Below are 18,338 nucleotides of genomic sequence, written 5' to 3' on the forward strand. Positions count from 1 at the left end.
CCAAGGCGGGGGCAGACAGCAAGGCTTTTTTTATGTGGTCAAAAGCCTTTTGATGCTCCTCAGTCCAGGTAAAAGGAATGTTTTCCCTTGTCAGGGGGTACAAGGGTGCAGCCAGGGAAGCAAACCCAGGAATCCAGAGCCTGCAGAATCCGGCAGTACCCAGAAATTCGCGGACCTGCCTGGGGGTTGTGGGAGTAGGGATCTTCATAACTGTAGCTTTCCGGGCCGGGGTCAGCCATCTTTTTCCCCCTTTGAGCAGGTACCCCAAATAGGTGACCTCTTTCTGGCATAACTGGGCCTTTTTAGCTGATACCCGGTACCCCAACTTACTCAGTTCCTGCAAGAGCTTTTGTGTCCCTCTTTTGCAGCCTTCATATGTGGGAGCTGCCACTAGGAGGTCGTCCACATATTGGAGTAATATGACCTGGGGGTTGAGAGCCCTAAAAGGAGTTAAATCCCGGTGGAGGGCCTCGTCGAAGAGAGTGGGTGAGTTCTTGAACCCCTGTGGCAGCCGTGTCCAGGTCAGCTGACCAGCGTTACCTTTTCCTGGGTCTCTCCACTCGAACGCGAACAGTGGCTGGCTGTTGGGGTGTAGTTTGAGGCAAAAAAAGGCATCCTTGAGATCCAAGACTGAGTACCAAGTGTGACTAGGCGGAAGGGAACTCAGGAGGCTGTATGGGTTTGGGACTGAGGGATGAATGTCTTGCACCCTTTTGTTAATTTCTCTCAAGTCTTGGACTGGCCGATAGTCATTGGTCCCTGGCTTTTTTACTGGTAGCAGAGGGGTGTTCCAGGGCGACTGGCAGGGCACTAAGACCCCTAGGTCTAAGAACCTTTGGATGTGGGGTCTGATGCCTTCCCGGGCTTCTTTAGTCATTGGATACTGTCGGACGGCCACCGGTGAGGCACCCGATTTCAGCTCTACTACTACTGGTGGGACGTTATTGGCCAGTCCCATACCTGTCTTTTCTGCCCATACGGTGGGAAAAAGTTGGAGCCAGGATGGGTCGATGGAGGGAGAGGCCGGCTTTTCATACAGCCGGTATTCTTCTTCTAGGTTTAGGACCAGGCACATGGTAGAGTGATCTCCCCATGTTACTTGTGGGCCCTCTGTGGAAAACTGGATTTGAGCCTTTAGTTTGGTCAGGATGTCCCGGCCCAACAGAGGAGCAGGGCACTCAGGTATGACCAAAAAGGAATGGGTCACTTGTTTATGTCCAACCTTTAAAAGTCTTTGTGTGGTCCAGGGGTAGACTTTGCTGCCGGTTGCTCCTACTACGACTGTCCGCCTGGACCCTACCTTCCCCATGGGTTGGGTCAACACCGAATGTTCAGCCCCGGTATCGACCAGAAACTCGATGGGGGTCCCCTCCACTGTCAATGTTACCCTAGATTCGGGGAGGGGGTCCGAACCTTGACTCCCCTAGTCGTCTAGGGATAGAACCTTGGCTTCTCTGATGTTCTTTTTCCGGGGACATTCTCTTGCCCAGTGACCCTTCTCTTTACAGTACGCGCATTGGTCTTTGTCTAGAGGGGGTCTTCCATCCCTAGGTGTTTTCTTTGCCCGGTTGCTCAGGTTCCCTGTCTGCCTATCTCTAGACCCTCTTTCACCTACCACTGCGGCCAAAATCCTAGTCAAGTTTTTTTCTTGGCGCCTATCGCGCCGTCTCTCTCTCTCTTCTGTCTCTCTTTTTTTCTCTTTCTTGTTTTTCCTCTTCTGTCTCTCTCTTGTGGTACACCTTTTCTGCCTCTCTCACTAAATCTTGTAAGGAATAATCTTGGAGCCCCTCTAGCCTCTGCAACTTTTTCTTGATATCTGGGGCTGCCTGTCCGATGAAGGCCATTGCAACTGCCGCCTGCTGTCCCTCAGAAGAGGGGTCAAACGGAGTGTATCTCCTATATGCCTCCATCAGGCGTTCCAAGAAAACCGAGGGGGGTTCTACCGGTCCCTGCAAGACCTCTCTTACCTTAGCCAAATTGGTGGGGCGCCGGGCTGCCCCTTTGAGACCTGCCACTAGAGTCCGGCGGTAGACCAGAAGACGCTCCCTACCTTCGGCCGTGTTGTAATCCCATTGAGGTCGATTGAGGGGGAAGGCCTCATTAATGAGGTTCTCGAGTTGTGTAGGGGCCCCGTTGTCCCCGAGAACGTTCTTGCGGGCCTCCAGAAGAATCCTTTCTCGCTCTTCAGTGGTGAAGAGGATCTGGAGTAGCTGTTGGCAATCGTCCCAAGTGGGCTGGTGAGAGAACATAAGGGACTCAAGAAGTCCCGTGAGACCTGCTGGTTTTTCAGAAAAAGAAGGATGGTTAGACTTCCAATTGTAAAGATCTGCTGAGGAAAAAGGCCAATACTGCAAAGGGACCAAGCCATTTGGCTCAGCTGGGGGCCCTATGGCTCGGAGGGGCAAAGCTACGGTGGAGTCAGGACCGGAGCCGTCTCTCGGACTGCGAGGTTGGCGGCTCCTAGTCCCCGCAGCCGGTCCCTCAGGGCTAGGATCACCGGGCGCTCGGCCTGGTGCCGATCTGTTTCCCTGAGGGGCCAGAGGGGGCAGCGGAGCCGCCGGGTAAGGTGGGGGTTCAGAGAGAGAAAATAGGTCATCTGGTGTCGGGAGGACGGGGGGTTGGGGAGGGGCGGAAGGCTTCCTTGTAGGTGGCCTTTGAGTATTTTCTGATCCCGAAACAACAGCGACTTTGCTGGAGGGTGGCACCCAGGGAGGGGGATTCTGGGCGAGGTCTTGCCATACCACGACATAGGCAACCTGGTCCGGGTGTCCTCCGGTCTCCTGAAAAACAATCTTTTTAACTGCAAAAATGACAGAAAGGTCAAAGGTTCCCTCTGGCGGCCAACCTACGCCGAATGTGGGCCACTCAGACGAACAGAAAGTCTGCCATTTTCCTTTTTTGATCTCCATGGACAGATTGTGAGCCCTGGCTTTGACATCTTTCCAATGATCTAGAGTAAGGGAGAGAGGCGTAAGGGCACCTTGCCCCATCTCGAAAATTTCCAATAGGGGAACGACGACGCAAAGACCTATCACAACTAAGACAAAAAGAAACCAGAAACGGCGACGAGACCGAGTGCCGTAGAAATAGAAGAAAGAGTCCGATGGCAGAGCGCGCCTCCCGAGACGCGGTGAGACCAAAACACAATAATCCTCTGCCAAGGGGTCCACCAGGCGTCCCTGGTCCTCCCCTGATCCTGGGACGTCTCCCAGGATTGCCGGGTGGCGAGCCCCCGAACACGTCTGTTCGCTACCCGCACTTCGCTCCCAGAGCGACTAACCCGGAACAAACTGAAACCAAAATGCGCGCGCTCAGAAAAGACAGTCGAAATCACTGAGTCAGACACAGAGACGAGACACAGAAACGAAACACAGAACGACTGCTGGCCAGCTTACCTCCCGTTGGTGGGTCGGTGGTCCCTGGGTGGGGGTCTCCGATCCCGGACGAGCCCCCAAATGAAAGACTCCCGCAGTGGGTAGTCAGTCAGTTCAGGGAGACCCTCCCAAGGAACAGCGAGACCACGGCTTCGGATGCAAAAACAAGAGGTTTATTGAACACACAGGTACCCGGGCGACTCAGTCTTTCGAAAGACTGGCGCGCCGAGTGAAGCTCCTGGGTCCTTTTTATAGCAAAAAGCGCGGGTACAGAAGCGAGAAGCGAGTTTAATTGGTCAGTTCAAATAAGCGCGGGTGAGCTTCGGTTATGTGGGAGTCCTTGAAACAGCTGAGGGGCACCCTGGAAACTGGTGGGAGTCCTTGAAACAGCTGAGGGGCACCCTGGAAACTGTTGGGAGTCCTTGAAACAGCTGAGGGGCACCCTGGAAACTGTTGGGAGTCCTTGAAACAGCTGAGGGGCACTCTTGAAACTTTAACTGACTTGTCTATTTCTGGGAACTATCCGCCCTTTGCCTCGGGCCGGGGCCCAGGTGCATAACCACAGATATCCTGTTCGTTATCTGGTCTCAACCTCAGGCTGTACTTTTCCTATGCTAGGGACTTTTAACCAGGGTAATGTTTTGTGCCTTGCAAAATGGCGTTACTACGGCTAGCTTAAAAAGTTCTTTCTTCAGTTCCTCACCAGTCACTGCGCGGCCCCGGCTCCAGACCACTCACTCCTAGGTACTTGGGATGCGCCAGTGAACAGAGCAGCGTTTTAAAGGTCCCCGCCCTTGTAGGCTTCAAGTACCGACGGGCACGGATTCAACAGGGAGCGACTGCAGCCAGTCGGCGGGCGGCCCGTGCGCGCTCCGGGTGGGCTCGCGAAAGACTCGGGTAAAGCGGGAGTGAGCGGGGAGCCCGGCTGAGCCGGCGGGGCTGGGGCGGCGTGGAGGGGCGCGCGGGGGCCGAGCAGGACCCGCTGACTGCGGGCAGTGACAGGAGGACTCCGCGTTCGCACTCTGGGTGGATGGCAGCGCGTTCTGAAAGGCTCTGAGCACAGGACGGACATGTCTTAAGATTGCTCTGGCATTCTGAAGAAATTAGAAAAAAGTTTTTTGTGATTCAAATAGAATGAAGAGATTAATAAAGTAAAATTAGATATTAAAAATCAAAATACAAGTTGAAAATAGGAAATTGAAAGAAAATATGTTAGATTGAAATTGCCAATATTCTGTATATGTCAATCTTATATAGTTCAAACTAAATCTAGCAAGTTTGTCAGACAGATAAAAGAAAACACAAACAACGTTAAGAACGAGAAAAGAGATATTAATAACCACAGAGATACGAGGACTTTTTTTAAATTGTGGGAAAATCCTATTCAAAATTTAAATGGAATGGACAATTTATATGAAAAGAAAAATTATATCAAAATGAGTTAAAATTCTGAAAAGACCAATAACCGAGGAGGAATTAGGAAAAAATGGGACTATTTCTTAATAGGGTCCAAGAAACAATGAATCCCAATGGCATTAATGGATGGAAAAGTTCCTAATTCATGTTATGAGTACAGGGAACATCCCTGCTGTAAAACTTGACAAAGACGGGCGGTCCCAGCATGAGGTCCTGAGCTGTACAGCAGAGGTGGGACACTGAAGGGTCTCATCTGTCCCCACTGACCCGGGGGCTCTGCCCTGCATGTGAAGGAAGGAAAGGGGAATGCGCTCTAAGGCCATCTTTCCGGGCCTTCTCAGACCCCACTGGCCCATGCAGAGTGCACAGCACTCAGGGCCAGGGGTACTCAGGCACTCACTGGATAGACGGACAGACGGACAGCTGCTGTGCCCTCCAAGACTCCACCCGAGTCACTGGTTTTCTCCTGCAGCCAGTGGCCTGGTGTGGGGAGACCTTCATGTGCTCGCAGCTGGGACTGTGGCTTGGCCCTGGTGCTGACCCTGTCCTGCTGCTCCTCACCTGTCTCCTCACCTGTAACATGACTCTCTGTGGGCCATGAGGTGGTACCGGGTCTCGGTCTCACACGTCCCCTCTCTGACCTCCCCTGTCCCACCTTGGCCTCGTTTGGATACAGGAGCAGGAGGCTGGGGCAGCAGGCTCAAGAAGAGGACAGCACTGTCCTGATTGACACAGCCCCCCCCCCAGCACAGAGAAGGAGTGCTCTTACAGGAGCACGGCCCACGCCTCAGAGGTAATAGTGCTATATGGCTGTCCCCAGGCTCTGGGACAGGAGGCCGGCGGGGTGGGGCAGTTGTGTGACTTAGGTCCTCCCCATGACAGGGCCTGTGCTCCCACCCTGGATGCAGAGCCTTTGGGATGTGGATGTGGTGTCCACCGTGTTTTCCCAGGTGCCCTCCTGTGTTCCGCAGTGTCCCCCAAGCCCTCAGCCACCCTGGGTGATGGGAGGGAGATGTCCTTGATGCACGCAGTCAGGCCACCGCCTGCCGTGCTGGCCACAAAGGGATGTGCAGAAACTGCTGATGGTTAGGCCTGGGCCTCAGGGGAGGGTAAAACCTGGTCCAGTAAAGGCGGGACCACGGCCAGGTTCCCAGCAGCCAGGCCCATCCGGCCTGGAGGCAGGTCAGGGAGACCAGAGCAACGAGCCCCGTGAGACGCACATGAAGGTGTAAGACGCAGCCGTGCTACTTCTTGCCAGCGTTTGCGGCGTGACACACCGGCACGTCCCAGTGTGCGCAGAGGTGTGGCAGGGGCTGGAAGGCACCAAGCCCGGGCAGCAGGGCCGGGGGAGGAGCGGGCTGCGGCAGTGGCCTGAGCATCGGTTGCCTAAGAACGAAAAACTAAACAGCACGGGTGACAGCTGCTGGTTCTGGGGGGTCGAACGTGGGTGCTTGTGACATGGTTTCTCGTCTTGTTCTGCATGTGATGCTTTAGAGGTAGGGTCAGGCTCGGGGTTAGGTGGGGTGTTAAGGTACTTGCTGGGTAAGGTCGCGGCCACGCTGCCCGCCTGGCCCGGCAGCCCCTCCACCGTCCGCCGCAGGTTCTTCTACAGCCCGGGTGTCTGGGCAGGGGAGGGGCGGGACGCAGCAGGGTGGCGCGGCAGGTGTCACTGCTGCCCACTCCTCCCAGCCAGGTGCGCAGCAGGTGGCAGCCGGCTCAGCAGGGAGCCCTGCCAAGCCCCTGATCGGTGAGCCCCTCCCCGCGTCTGCTGGCACGCCCGTGCTTGTCCTGGGCGTGGGGACACAGCTGGGGCGCCTGTGGGTGGCTGCAGGAGGACCGGCCCCAGCAGCCAGGCCGGCCTCCCTCACCCCGTGGTCCCTCCCGAGGCGGTTCTGGTGCCATAAGCTGCATGCAGGGGTGGTGGGGGTGCAGGGGCCTGGGTGGGCGATCCACCCACAGCCAGGGGGACACAGCACAAAGGGGGTCTCCACCAACGAGATGGGGTGGGGTGGCCTCTGCCTCCTGCTCTAGCCTGAGGACACGCTGGGAAACGTCCCTTCCTCCATCCTCTGGCTGTTCAGCCCCCAGACTTGGAGCCGCCCCTGACTCTTACCTCTCGGCCCCACACCTTTCCCACCTTCACATCTCTCTGGTCCTCTTCTGCCTGCTGCACTGCTCCTGCCTGCCCAGAGCCACCGTCATCTCTGCAGGGGACACATTGGCCGCCTGGCCGCCTCCCAGCACCACCCTGCCCTCCCTGCTCTCCACTCAGCACCAGACAGACCCTTGTTAAAAGTAGAGGCCCTAACCCCACACCTGTGAGCTCGGCTGCTGTTAAAAGAATACACAGGTAGTGACAATGTTGCTGGGGACGTGCAGACATTGGAGCGTCTGCGCCATGTGATGGATGCCGGTGGTTGTAAGACTGAACCACAGCTGTGGACATCAGGACGGGGGTTCCCTCGGGAAGGCAAACTTAAGATTAGCACACGATCCCTCTCCGAGTATACACCCAAAAGAACTGAAAGCAGGAGACACGTGTGCGCTCGTGTTCACACAGCAGTATTCACAACAGCTGAAAGGCGCGCGTTAACTTGCTGCAGCTGTCACAGCGAAGTCGCACAGACCAGGGCTAAAACACAAGCATTTCTTTCCTCACTGTCATGGAGGCTGGAAGGCCAAGGTTCAGGTGCTGGCAGCCTGGCTCCTCCTGAAACCTCTCTCTGGCTTGGGATGGTTTCCCCCTGTGTCCCTGCATGGCCTTTTCTTTGTGTGGGCACATCCATCGTGTCTCTCTCTCTTCTTACGAGGACACCAGTCCTACTGGATTAGGGTCCCATTCTAATTTAATCACTTCTCTTTCATGACCTAATCTCCAAATACAGTCACATCCTGAGTTACTGGAGGTTGGGACTTCAACATATAAATTTTGGGGAAACATAATTCAGCTCATAACAAGGTGGAAGCAACTTGACTGTGCATCTATGGATGAATGGATAAGCAAAGTGGTGGCGTGTCCGTACAGTGGAGCACTATTCAGCCCTGAGAAGAAAGGAAATTCTGACACCTGCTACAACATGAATGACCTTGAGGACATCGTGTTAAGTGAATAAGCCAGTCACAAAAAGACAAATGCAGTAGTGTATGATTCCACTTAGAGGAGGTACCTAGAGCTGTCGACTTCATAGAAGCAGAAAGTAGGATGGGGGTGTAGGGGCGGGGCCTCAGGAAATGGGAAGTTATTGTTTAATGGTGGAGAGTTCCAGTTTTGTAAGATTAAGAGTTCCAGAAATGGATGGTGGCAACGGTTGCACAGCACTGCGAATGTCCTTAATACCAAAGAACTGTGAACTTAAAAATGGTCAAGATGGTAAAAAATAAAAAAAGTGGACAGCTCTCACCTATTCAGAACCCTCCAGTACTCCGCTCTTTGTGTGTGAAAGCCAAAGTCATCACTTGGCCACACAGGCAGCAGTGGTCCCACCCCCAGCATCCCTCCAACAGTGTCCCCTGTTATCAGAAGCTTCAGTCCCTTCATTCCAAGACTGACCCCCTCCCTGCACTCATACCTACTGTGATAAAATGATTCTAAACTTTCATGTAAAGGTGGGCTATATTATATCTTTGGAGAAAATTGTGCCTTTTGCCAATATCGTGTCTAGAAAATTCTGTCTCTACCCATAATTATGCTATCTTAAGATCTGTTTTCAAAGTTTTATCAGGTTTTGCTTGTTCTCTTTTGTTTGAAAGGCATTGGGTATGCCTCCTGTATTATTTTGCATATTTACAAATTGAGTCAATCCATGAACATGGTGTACCCCTTCCTTTATTTATATCCACTTTAATTTCTCTTTCATTGCTTTCAATGTCATCTTTCCCACCTTTTAGTAGATGCATCCCAAATGGTATTATCTTAAAGTTTTCACTTTCTGTTTGTCACAAGTATATAGAACGTATTTGTTTGTTTGTTTGTTTAGCAGCTGGGCAGTACAGGACACAAACCCTGGGATTTGTTTGTTTTTCATATTAACATTGTATACACTGACTTTGCTAAGTTTACTTAATTCTAAGTTTGTAGAGCCTTTTACATTTCTAGAACACAATCATGTTCCTCACAAATAATTTTATTCTTTCTAGTTCTTATACTTTTTATTTCTTTTATTGTCTTATTGCACTGATTAGCATCTTTAGTACAATGTGGTGATAGAAATCCTTGCCTCATTCCCAGTATCAAAGGAAAAACTCCTGATACTTTCCTGCTTGTGATGTTTGCTGTCGTTTTGTTTTTCTTTTTTTTAAAGATGACCAGTAAGGGGATCTTAACCCTTGACTTGGTGTTGTCAGCACCACGCTCAGCCAGTGAGCAAACCGGCCATCCCTATATGGGATCCGAACTCGTGGCCTTGGTGTTAGCACCGCACTCTCCCGAGTAAACAACGGGCCGGCCTTGCTGTAGTTTTTTAAAAATACTTTTTATAAAGTTCAGAAAGCTGTCTTCTATTCCTAGAGCTAAATAAGAGATGTTTTGTTTTCTTCTTGCTAGGAGTTTTCTTTTATTAGGAATGAGTGCTGAATTTTATAAATACTCCTCTCTTTTTATTTAGATGATCGTGTGATTTTCTCCTTTATTTATTTTAATTTAGTAAATTAAACTTGATTATTTAATATGGAACCACACTTGCATTCCTGGAATAAACCCCAAATAGTTGTGATTTACTATCACTTATATATATTACTGCATTTAAATCCTTAATATTTTGTTTAAGATTATGATATCTATCTTTATGAGATATTAGTATTTAATTTTTCCTTCAGATTTTGGTGTCAAAGTTATGTTGGCTTTATAGAATTAATTGGAACATCTTTCCTCACTTTCTATTTTCTGAAGGTATTTGTGAAATCATGAAGGCTTTCTTTATGACCCAGCATGTGGAAAGTCTTGCCAAATGTTCTATGTGCAATTGAAAGAAATGGGAATTCTGTCATTGTTAGGATGAATCAAATATTTTAATTTTATTACTTTGTCGCTCCATTTCTCCCCATTAAAGTGTTTGTTATGAATTCTTTCACTACTTTTAGTGGTTACACGGGATTTCAGCATGCGTTCTTTACTTATCAGAGTCCCACGAGGCTGTAACTTACTGCATTCCTGGTCGTGCTGCAGCATCGGGACACTGCATTTATTCACTCTCAGCCTTTGCATTATTATCAAGCTTCTTAATTCTTCATATATTTAAATATGTATTATACGTATTTATATATTTTTACACAAGACTTTTATTTTGTATCCACTTCTATTTATCCACGTTGTTACCTTTTCTGGGATGCTTCATTCCTTCCTGAATTTTCTATGCCTCTATCTGGGATCACTATTCTTTCCCCTGAAGAACTCCGTTTAGTATTTATTTTAATTCAGATTGCTGGCAATGGATTCTCTCCATTTCTACTTTTATAAAATCTTTATTACTTTACCTTCATATCTTAAGGATATTTTCACTTCTTATAAAATCCTCGACTGGCATTAATTTATCATTTTATTTTATTTATTTGTTTAGTTTGGCAGTTGGCCAGTACAAGGGTCAAACCCTGGACCTTGGCATTATCAGCGCCAGGCTCCAACCAACTAAACTAAGTGGCCAGCCCTAATTTATCATTTTAAAGATACCCTTCCACTGTCTTCTGGAATCCACTGTTTCTGTTGAGAAGTCATTTGTCAGCCTTACTGTTCTTTTTCTCAAGTTAGGGTATCTCTTTTCAATCTCTTTTTTTAAACGTTGCAGATTTGACAGTGACATACCCAGGTGTAGTTTTCTTTGCATTTATTCTGCCTCAGGTTCTCTGTACTTCTTAAATCTGAGAACTGATGTGTTCCCAGTTTTGGATAATGATTCTGGAAGATTCAAATATCGTTTCTTCCTCATCTTCTCTCTTGAGTTGGAAACTTTATATTCATAAGTTAGATTTTCTGAGCATGTCCTACATGTCTTTTACTCTCCTATCTGTTTCTTTCCATTTTTTTTCCATCTGTGTTTCACTTTTATTTTTATTGACCTGTTTTTCAGTTACTAATCCTGTCTTCTTCTATGTCCAAATCAATGTTAAACCCATGATCATGTTTTGGGTCTCCGGACACCAGTGTTCATTAAGACTCTGTGTCCAAGAGTCTTGAAATGTTTGTGTGTTCTCTTTTCCCCAGCATAGAATTAGCCGAGTAAATGGCTAGAAGCCCCTGTGGGGAAGGACTGAGGGAAGCATTAGCAGCTTCTGACACTGTGTTACTATGGCGTCCTTCCTCCCGGGGACCTGGCCTTCCTTCAGTCCGTGGGTTCTCCCGCTTAGTGTGGGCCACTGCTTTGTCTGTGCTTCTAGAGCCATTCGACTACTGCTCTCATCACTTCCTGGCCTTCTTGCCAGGATGTTAAATCCTGAAACTCAGGAAAGTGCAGCCAGAGCATTTTGCCCAAATTTACGTTCTGTTCTGCTCCCCCTACTTGAGCCTTAGGTGGGTCTTTGGACAGGAAATGGGAAGTTGCCTCCACCCAGCAGGCCACTTCTCTGGGGTCTGGGTGGCGTGTCAGGGCATCTTCCATGCTTCACCTTCTTTCCAACACTTGGTATTGTCAGTCTTTTTTATTTCAGCCCTTGTGGTGGATTATAATGATTTAAGTTTGCAATTATGTTGAGCATATATATTTTCATATGCTTATTAGTCATTTTGATTTTTTCCTTTGTGCAGTGCCTCTTCAAGCTTTTACATGTTCCTGAATCTGGTTGTTTGTCCTTTTCTCTTTGATTTATATGAGTTCCTTATATAATGGAATTAAAAGATAATACAAATCTTTTATGGAATTAAAAAATAATATGAATCTTTCCATGAACTTTTTTTTTTTTTTCCAAAAAGATGACCAGTAAGGGGATCTTAACCCTTGATTTGGTGTTATCAGAACGACACTCTGTGAAGTGAGCCGTGAGCCAGCCCTCCATGAACTTTTTCATGTACCCTCATGGATGCTGGGTGAGAGTTCTTCATGAGTTTCTGTTGTGAATATTTTTGCCCAGTCTGTGGCTTGCCTCTTCAATTTCTTAACAATCTCTTTCAATGAACAAGTTATTAATTTTAATGATGTCCAATGTATCTTTTTTCTTTTTTGGTCAGTGCATTTTGTGTCCTGTTTGAAATTTTTTTCTCCATCCCTAAGTCATGGATATTCTTCTTCTAGAATTCTTTTAGTGTTCACATTTAGATCTACTATTCACTGTAAATTAGTTTTTGTTTATCATATAACATGGGCTCAAGATTTGATTTTTAAAAAGATATCCAATTGTTTCAGATCCATTTCCTCATTTCCACATGGATTACGGCACTCAGCCAGTGAGTGCACCGGTCTGTCCTATATAGGATCCGAACCCGCGGCGGGAGCGTCGCCGCGCTGCCAGCGCAGCACTCTACCAACTGCGCCACGGGCTCGGCCCTTATTTGTCTTTTTATCTATCATGTGCCAATTCCACACTGTCTTAATTCCTGAGGTTTTACAATATGTCCTGAAAACTGGAAGTGTAATAATGTTTCAGCTTTGTTTTTCTTTAAGATTCTCTTGGTTATTATAGGTTCTTTGCATATCCTTATATGTTTTAGAATCAGCTTGTCAATTTCCACAAAGAGGAAAAAAAACTGCTGGGATTTTGATGTGGATTGTGTTGAATGTGTAGATTATCTTAGAGAAAAATTGACATTATAACAATGTTGAGTCTTTCAATCAATGAACATGGACGATCTCTGCATTTATTTAGGTCTTTCTTAACATCTCAGAAATGTTTTGAAGTTATTAGTGTAGTGGTCTTGCACAATTTTTGCTATATTTTTTAACTGGGTATTTGATATTTTTGATACAATTTTCATTTCAAATTGTTACGTATTTTGATAAACTTTTAAGATTTCATTTTCTATGTGTTTGTTACAAATACATAGAAATATAATTTATATTTTTATAGTGACTTTGTATCAATCATCCTGATAAATTCACTTACTAGAGGTAATAGGTAGTTTAAATATTCTTTTGGACTTTCAAAATACACTTCTTTTTTCCCAATATTTATACCTTTTATTTCTTCTTCTAGCCTTGTTATACTAGGTAGACACTTTAAAACCGTATTGGATATGATTGGTGATAGTGGACACCCATTTCTTGTTTCTGACCTTGAGGGAAAAATATTCAATATTTCACCATTGAAAATGATGTTAGTTACCATAGAATCATATCACATCAATGAATATAATGTTAGCTGTAGGAATCTGTTGTGGGTATTCTTGATCAGGTTAAGAAGGATCCCATCTTTTCTACATTACTGAATGGTTTTTATCAAAAAATTTTTTTTACTATACATACATGTGGGGTACAATGTCGATTTTCAGTCATTGTGTAGAATGTGTGGTGGTTAGATCAGTATAGTTAGCTTATTCATCATTACAATACACAATCATTCTTTGTGTCTGTTAATCAATTTCTCAATATTTTAAAAGTATGTTTCTTACAAGCAGAATATAATTGAGTCTTGTTTTTAATAATTCAGTTGGAAAACCTTAGTATTTTAATCAAAGTGTTCAATCCATTTATATTTAGTGTAATTAACAATATAGTTGGTTTTGTTTTGTTTGTCTGTTTGTTTTTCGGTGGCTGACTGGTACAGGATCCAAACCCATGACCTTGGTGTTATAAAGCTGCACTCTAGTTGGGTTTAAGACAACCATCTTGCTATTTTTTTCTGTTTGTCTAGTCTTTTCTCTGTTCCTTTATTCCTCCTTTCCTGCCTTCTCTTATATTGATAAATATTTTTATTATTTCATTTCATCTCCTCTATTAGTTTTTTGTTGTACCTTTTTGTCTCACTCTAGAAATTACTCTACAAATGAGGTTACCCTAGAGGTTGTTACTTTAGAAATTATGAAATTATAATTCATTACAATCTACCTTAAAATAATATTTTATTATGTTCCAAATAATGAAAGAAACTTGTAACTCTTTGACTCTATTTACTCCTCTCACTTTTTTCTGTTGTTGTCATGTATTACTTCTAAGGGTTTTACAAACAACAAACAATATTGTTATTATTGCTTTAAACAGCCAATAATCTTTTAAAATTAGCTTTATTGATGGGAATTCTTTTTTTTTTTTTTTTTTTTTTTTGTGGCTGGCCAGTACAGGTATCTGAACTTTTACCTTGGTGTTACAGGGTGGCGCTCTAACCAACTGAGCGAACCGGTCAGCTGGATTTATTGATATATAATTTACATGCCATAAAGTTCACCTATGTAGGGGAAATTCAGTGGGTTTCAGTGCATTCACAGAATGTAAAACTATCACCACAAAAGAATTTTAGAACATTTCCAGCAAATATTCACTTCAAAGAAACCTCGTACCCAGTAGCAGTCGCCAGTCAAACCCTTCTCTATTTCTTCCTCCCGAATTCTAGGCAGCCACTGACCCACCTTCTCTCTGTGCACATTTGCCGGTTCTGAATATTTCACATAAATAGAATCTTCTGACGTGTGGTCTTTTGTGACTGGCTTTTTTCACTTAACATAATGCTTTTGAAGTTCATCTTTCATTCCTTTTTATTGCCAAATAATATTCTATTTATGGATATGCCACATTTTGTTTATCTACTCATCAGTTGATAGACATTTGGGTTGTTTTCAACTTGTGGGGTGCTACTGCGAATAATGCAAAAGCGAACACTCATGTACAAAATGTGTGGACATAGCTTTCCTTTTTCTTGTGTATATATATACACCTTTGAGTTTCATTGCTAGGTCATATGATAACTCAGTGTTTAACATTTTGAGGAAATACCAAACTGTTTTCCAAAGTGACTGCACCATTCCACAACCCACAGCAATGTGTGAGGGTTACAGTTTCTCTACATCCTAGCACTTTATTGTCTGTCTTTTTTTATTATATCCACCCTAGTGTGTATGAAGTGGTATTTCATTGTGGTTTTGATTGTATCTTCCTAATGACTAATAATATTGAGCATCTTTTCATGTGCTTATTGGCCATTTTATATCTTCTTTAAAGAAATGTCTATTCAAAATCTTTGTCCATTTTGAATTGGTTTATTTAGCTTGTTCTTGTTGAGTTATAAGCCTTCTTTATATGTTCTGAATACAAGTCCCTTATCAGAAATACAGTTTGCAAATGTTTTCTCCAATTCTGTGGGTTGTCTTTTTGCTTTCTTGATGGTATCCTTTGAAGCATAAAGGTTTTCAATTTTGATGAAGTCCATATTATCAATCTTCTCTTATTGCTATGCTTTTGATGTCATATAGAAGAAATTTTGAATAAACCAGGCTATGAATATTTACTCTGATGTTTTCTCCTAAGAGTTTTATCATTTTAATTCCTATGCTTACATCTGTGATCTTGATCTTATGATCTTAACTCTGAGTTAATTTTTGTACATGGTATGCAATATGGGTTCAAATTCTTTCTTTTGCATGTGGATATACACTTGTTGCAGAACCATTTGTTGAAAATACTATTCTTTTCTTACTGAATTGTGTTGGTCCCTTCATAAAAAAATTGATTGACCATAAATGTATGAGTTTATGTTTGGAATCTCAGATATCTTCCATTGATCTATATGACTATTCTTAGGCCAGTGCCTCACTGTCTTGATTGTTCTAGCTTTGTAGTAAGTTGTGAACTCAGGAAGTGTGAGTCCTACAACTTTGTTCTTTCTCAACAATGTTTTGGCTATTCTGGGTTCTTTGTATTTCCATATGAATTTTAGGCTTGTCAATTTCTGTAAAATAGCCAGTCGGGATTTTGATAGGGCATGTGTTGAATCTGTGGGTCACCATGGGGAGTATTGGTATCTTAATACTGTCTTCTGATTCATGCACATGGGCTATTTTTCCATTTATTAAGCTCTTCTTCAATTTATCTCAGTAATGTTTGGTAGTTTTCAATGACATACATTTTCTGTTAAATTTGTAAGTGTTTTTTTCTGGGGTGCTATTGTAAGTAAAAACATTTTTAATTTCATTTTCAGCTTGTGTGTTGCTGGTGTATAAAAATACAATTGATTTTTTTATGTGGATCTTGTACCCTGCAACCTTGCCAACCTTGTTATTATAGTTCTAATTGTTTTTATAGTAAATTTGTTTGGACTTTCTATATACAAGATTACATCTTCTATGAATAGAGATAGTTTTACTTTCACATTTACCTATTCATATATCTTTTTTGGTATGTTCATTCCTTCCTGCACTTCTGCACTTCCATCTGAGAGTATTTCCCTCATCCTAAAGAATTTCCTTTATCATTTCCTATATAGCAGGTGCAATGGTGATTAATTTCTCTGATTTTTATTGTTTGGAGATGCCTTTATTTAGCCTTCATTTCTGAAGAACATGTCCACTGGATATGGAATTCTAGTTTGCAGTTTTCTTCCCCAGCTCTTTAAAGATGCAATTCCATTGTCCTTTAGCTTTCATTGTTTCTGTTAAGAAATTATGTGTCTATATTGTCTATACATTTTTGGTCCCCTGAAAAATAATGTGGGGTTTTTTGTTTTTTTCCTCTTGATGTTTTTAAGACTTCACTTAATCTTTGGTTCACAGCACAGATATGCTGTACCATTTCCTAGGTGTGGTTTCTCTATCTATTTGGGGATCGATGAGCTTTTTCAATTTCTGAATTGATTTCTTTCACCAGGTTTGGAAATTCTTTTTTTTTTTTTTTTTTTGGCAGCTGGACAGTATGGGGATCCAAACCCTTGACCTTGGTTTTATAACACTGCTCTAACCAATTGAGCTAATCAGCCGGGCTGGGTTTGGAAATTCTCAACCATTTTTCTTCAAATATTGCTTCTTTCCTACTCTGTCCTTCTGGATCTTAAATTGCAGTGTGTCGGAAGCTTTGACCATGGCCAAATCCTTCTTGTGCCATGTTCTGTTCTTTCTATCCCTTTTGCTCCAAGCTTCAGTTTGGATATTTTCTACTGATTTGTCCTTAAACTCAGAAACCCTGCCTTCTGCTGAGTCTAGACTATCCCTAAACCTGTCCAGTGAGTACTTAATTTCATAGGTTGTGTTTTGCTGTTCTAGAATGTCTGCTTGATTCCCTTTCATGGATTCTAATTCTCTCTTGAAATGTTAACTGCTATCCATTTTGCTCATCCTTTACTCTTTTTTCTAACATAGTAATTATCATTATTTTAAGTCCTTTTCTACCAACTCTACTATATGGTTCATCTCTGAGTCTGTTTCTAATGACTTTGTCAACTTCCTTTAAAAAGTGTTAAGTTTCGTTCTGGCAGGCAGTCAAATTACTGGCAGATTGCTTTGATCATTGATGCTTGGTTTTAGGTGTTAGAGCAGACCTGGTTCAGCTCTGCTTTAATTCCTGAGGCATACCTCTTATTTCTGTGGTGCAGTCTTTACTCCCAGGATGTGGCCTAAGAGTCTCAACTGAATAGTCTGAGTGTTCCAGCCAGAGCTCCGCATTTCTTCAGCACTGTGCATCCTCTGAAATCTGGTTAACCATCCATCTCCAGCAGCTGTCTCTGTGCATGATTGACTCAGAGCTGCAAGGGCCTGAGGTACTTCCCCACAGACCTCAGGGCTCTGTCCTCTCCATACATGACCTCCCAAGCTCCAGCTCCAAGCAGTGCCTAGTTCTGACCTCCTTTTCCTTCACCCAGCAATGCCAGTGCTCTCTCCTGAGCGCCATTGCCCTGCCCTGTGGTTTGGAAAATGCTCTCAGGGAGAAAGCCAAAGTGAGAACAGGGCTCATCTCACATGCTCCTCTTCTCTCAGAGGTCGTAGCTCTGCATCCACTGCTGTCTAGTGCCAGAAGAGCAGGAGCATCATATTTTTTGTCTAGCTCTTATAGCTCTCTATGGCAGGAAGTGACTGAAAGTGACTTACCCCTACAGTTTTTTAAGACTCCTTTAGGAGAGTAGGACTTACCCAGCAGGGATAGGAGCCATGGAAGGGATCTCAGAGGGGCATGCTCTAGCTCCTCTCCAGGCCTCAGTCCCCATCAGGACAATGTAGGGCTCTCCTGGAGTCCTCCCAGCCCTACTGGGACCAGAGAAAGGGCTCGGAAGGAGAAGCATGGGAGCCAAGTGTCCAAGCTCTTGGCTCCTATTTCCTACCAGGAACTGGATGTCCCAGCTGGGATACTGACAGCCCTTTCCTGGGCTGGCATCCCTGCATTAGCCCATGCCCCTGCCCCTGTCCCTGTTGGTTCCCAGAAGACTTCGTCCTTGTGTGGGAGGAAGACCTGAGGCTGGGTCAGCTGTGGGACAAGACAGACATGCATGGGACCTGGCGAGAGAGATTTCTGGACAATCTTTGTATGCCTGGGCTGTGTGTAGACTAGGTATTTGGGGTCAGTGGTGAGCAGGGCCCCAGGCTTTGCATCTGCTCGATGACCTATGACCTTACCTCACAAGGCTTCAGGGCATGGCATCCAGAGCCCTGGAGCAAATCAGTCCCTGAAGTCTTGCTGGACGCCCCACCCCTCAGTGAGCTCGCTAACC

The 18,338-nt window shown here is 44.9% G+C and overlaps 1 protein-coding gene across 1 annotated transcript; it reads left to right on the forward strand.

Moving 5' to 3' along the window:
- Positions 1-5,374: 5,374 nt before the first annotated feature.
- On the forward strand, positions 5,375-18,178 carry LOC134370108 (anoctamin-7-like; the record flags this gene model as incomplete). The annotated part of the gene is given in 4 exon segments (XM_063087095.1): positions 5,375-5,551; positions 5,554-5,583; positions 6,480-6,537; positions 18,054-18,178. Coding segments are annotated over 4 exon segments (390 nt in total), but the record flags the coding sequence as incomplete, so codon positions are not given.
- Positions 18,179-18,338: the final 160 nt, after the last annotated feature.

This window comes from Cynocephalus volans, chromosome 1 (genome assembly GCF_027409185.1).
Source record: "Cynocephalus volans isolate mCynVol1 chromosome 1, mCynVol1.pri, whole genome shotgun sequence".
In the NCBI taxonomy this organism is placed as follows: Eukaryota; Metazoa; Chordata; class Mammalia; order Dermoptera; family Cynocephalidae; genus Cynocephalus; species Cynocephalus volans.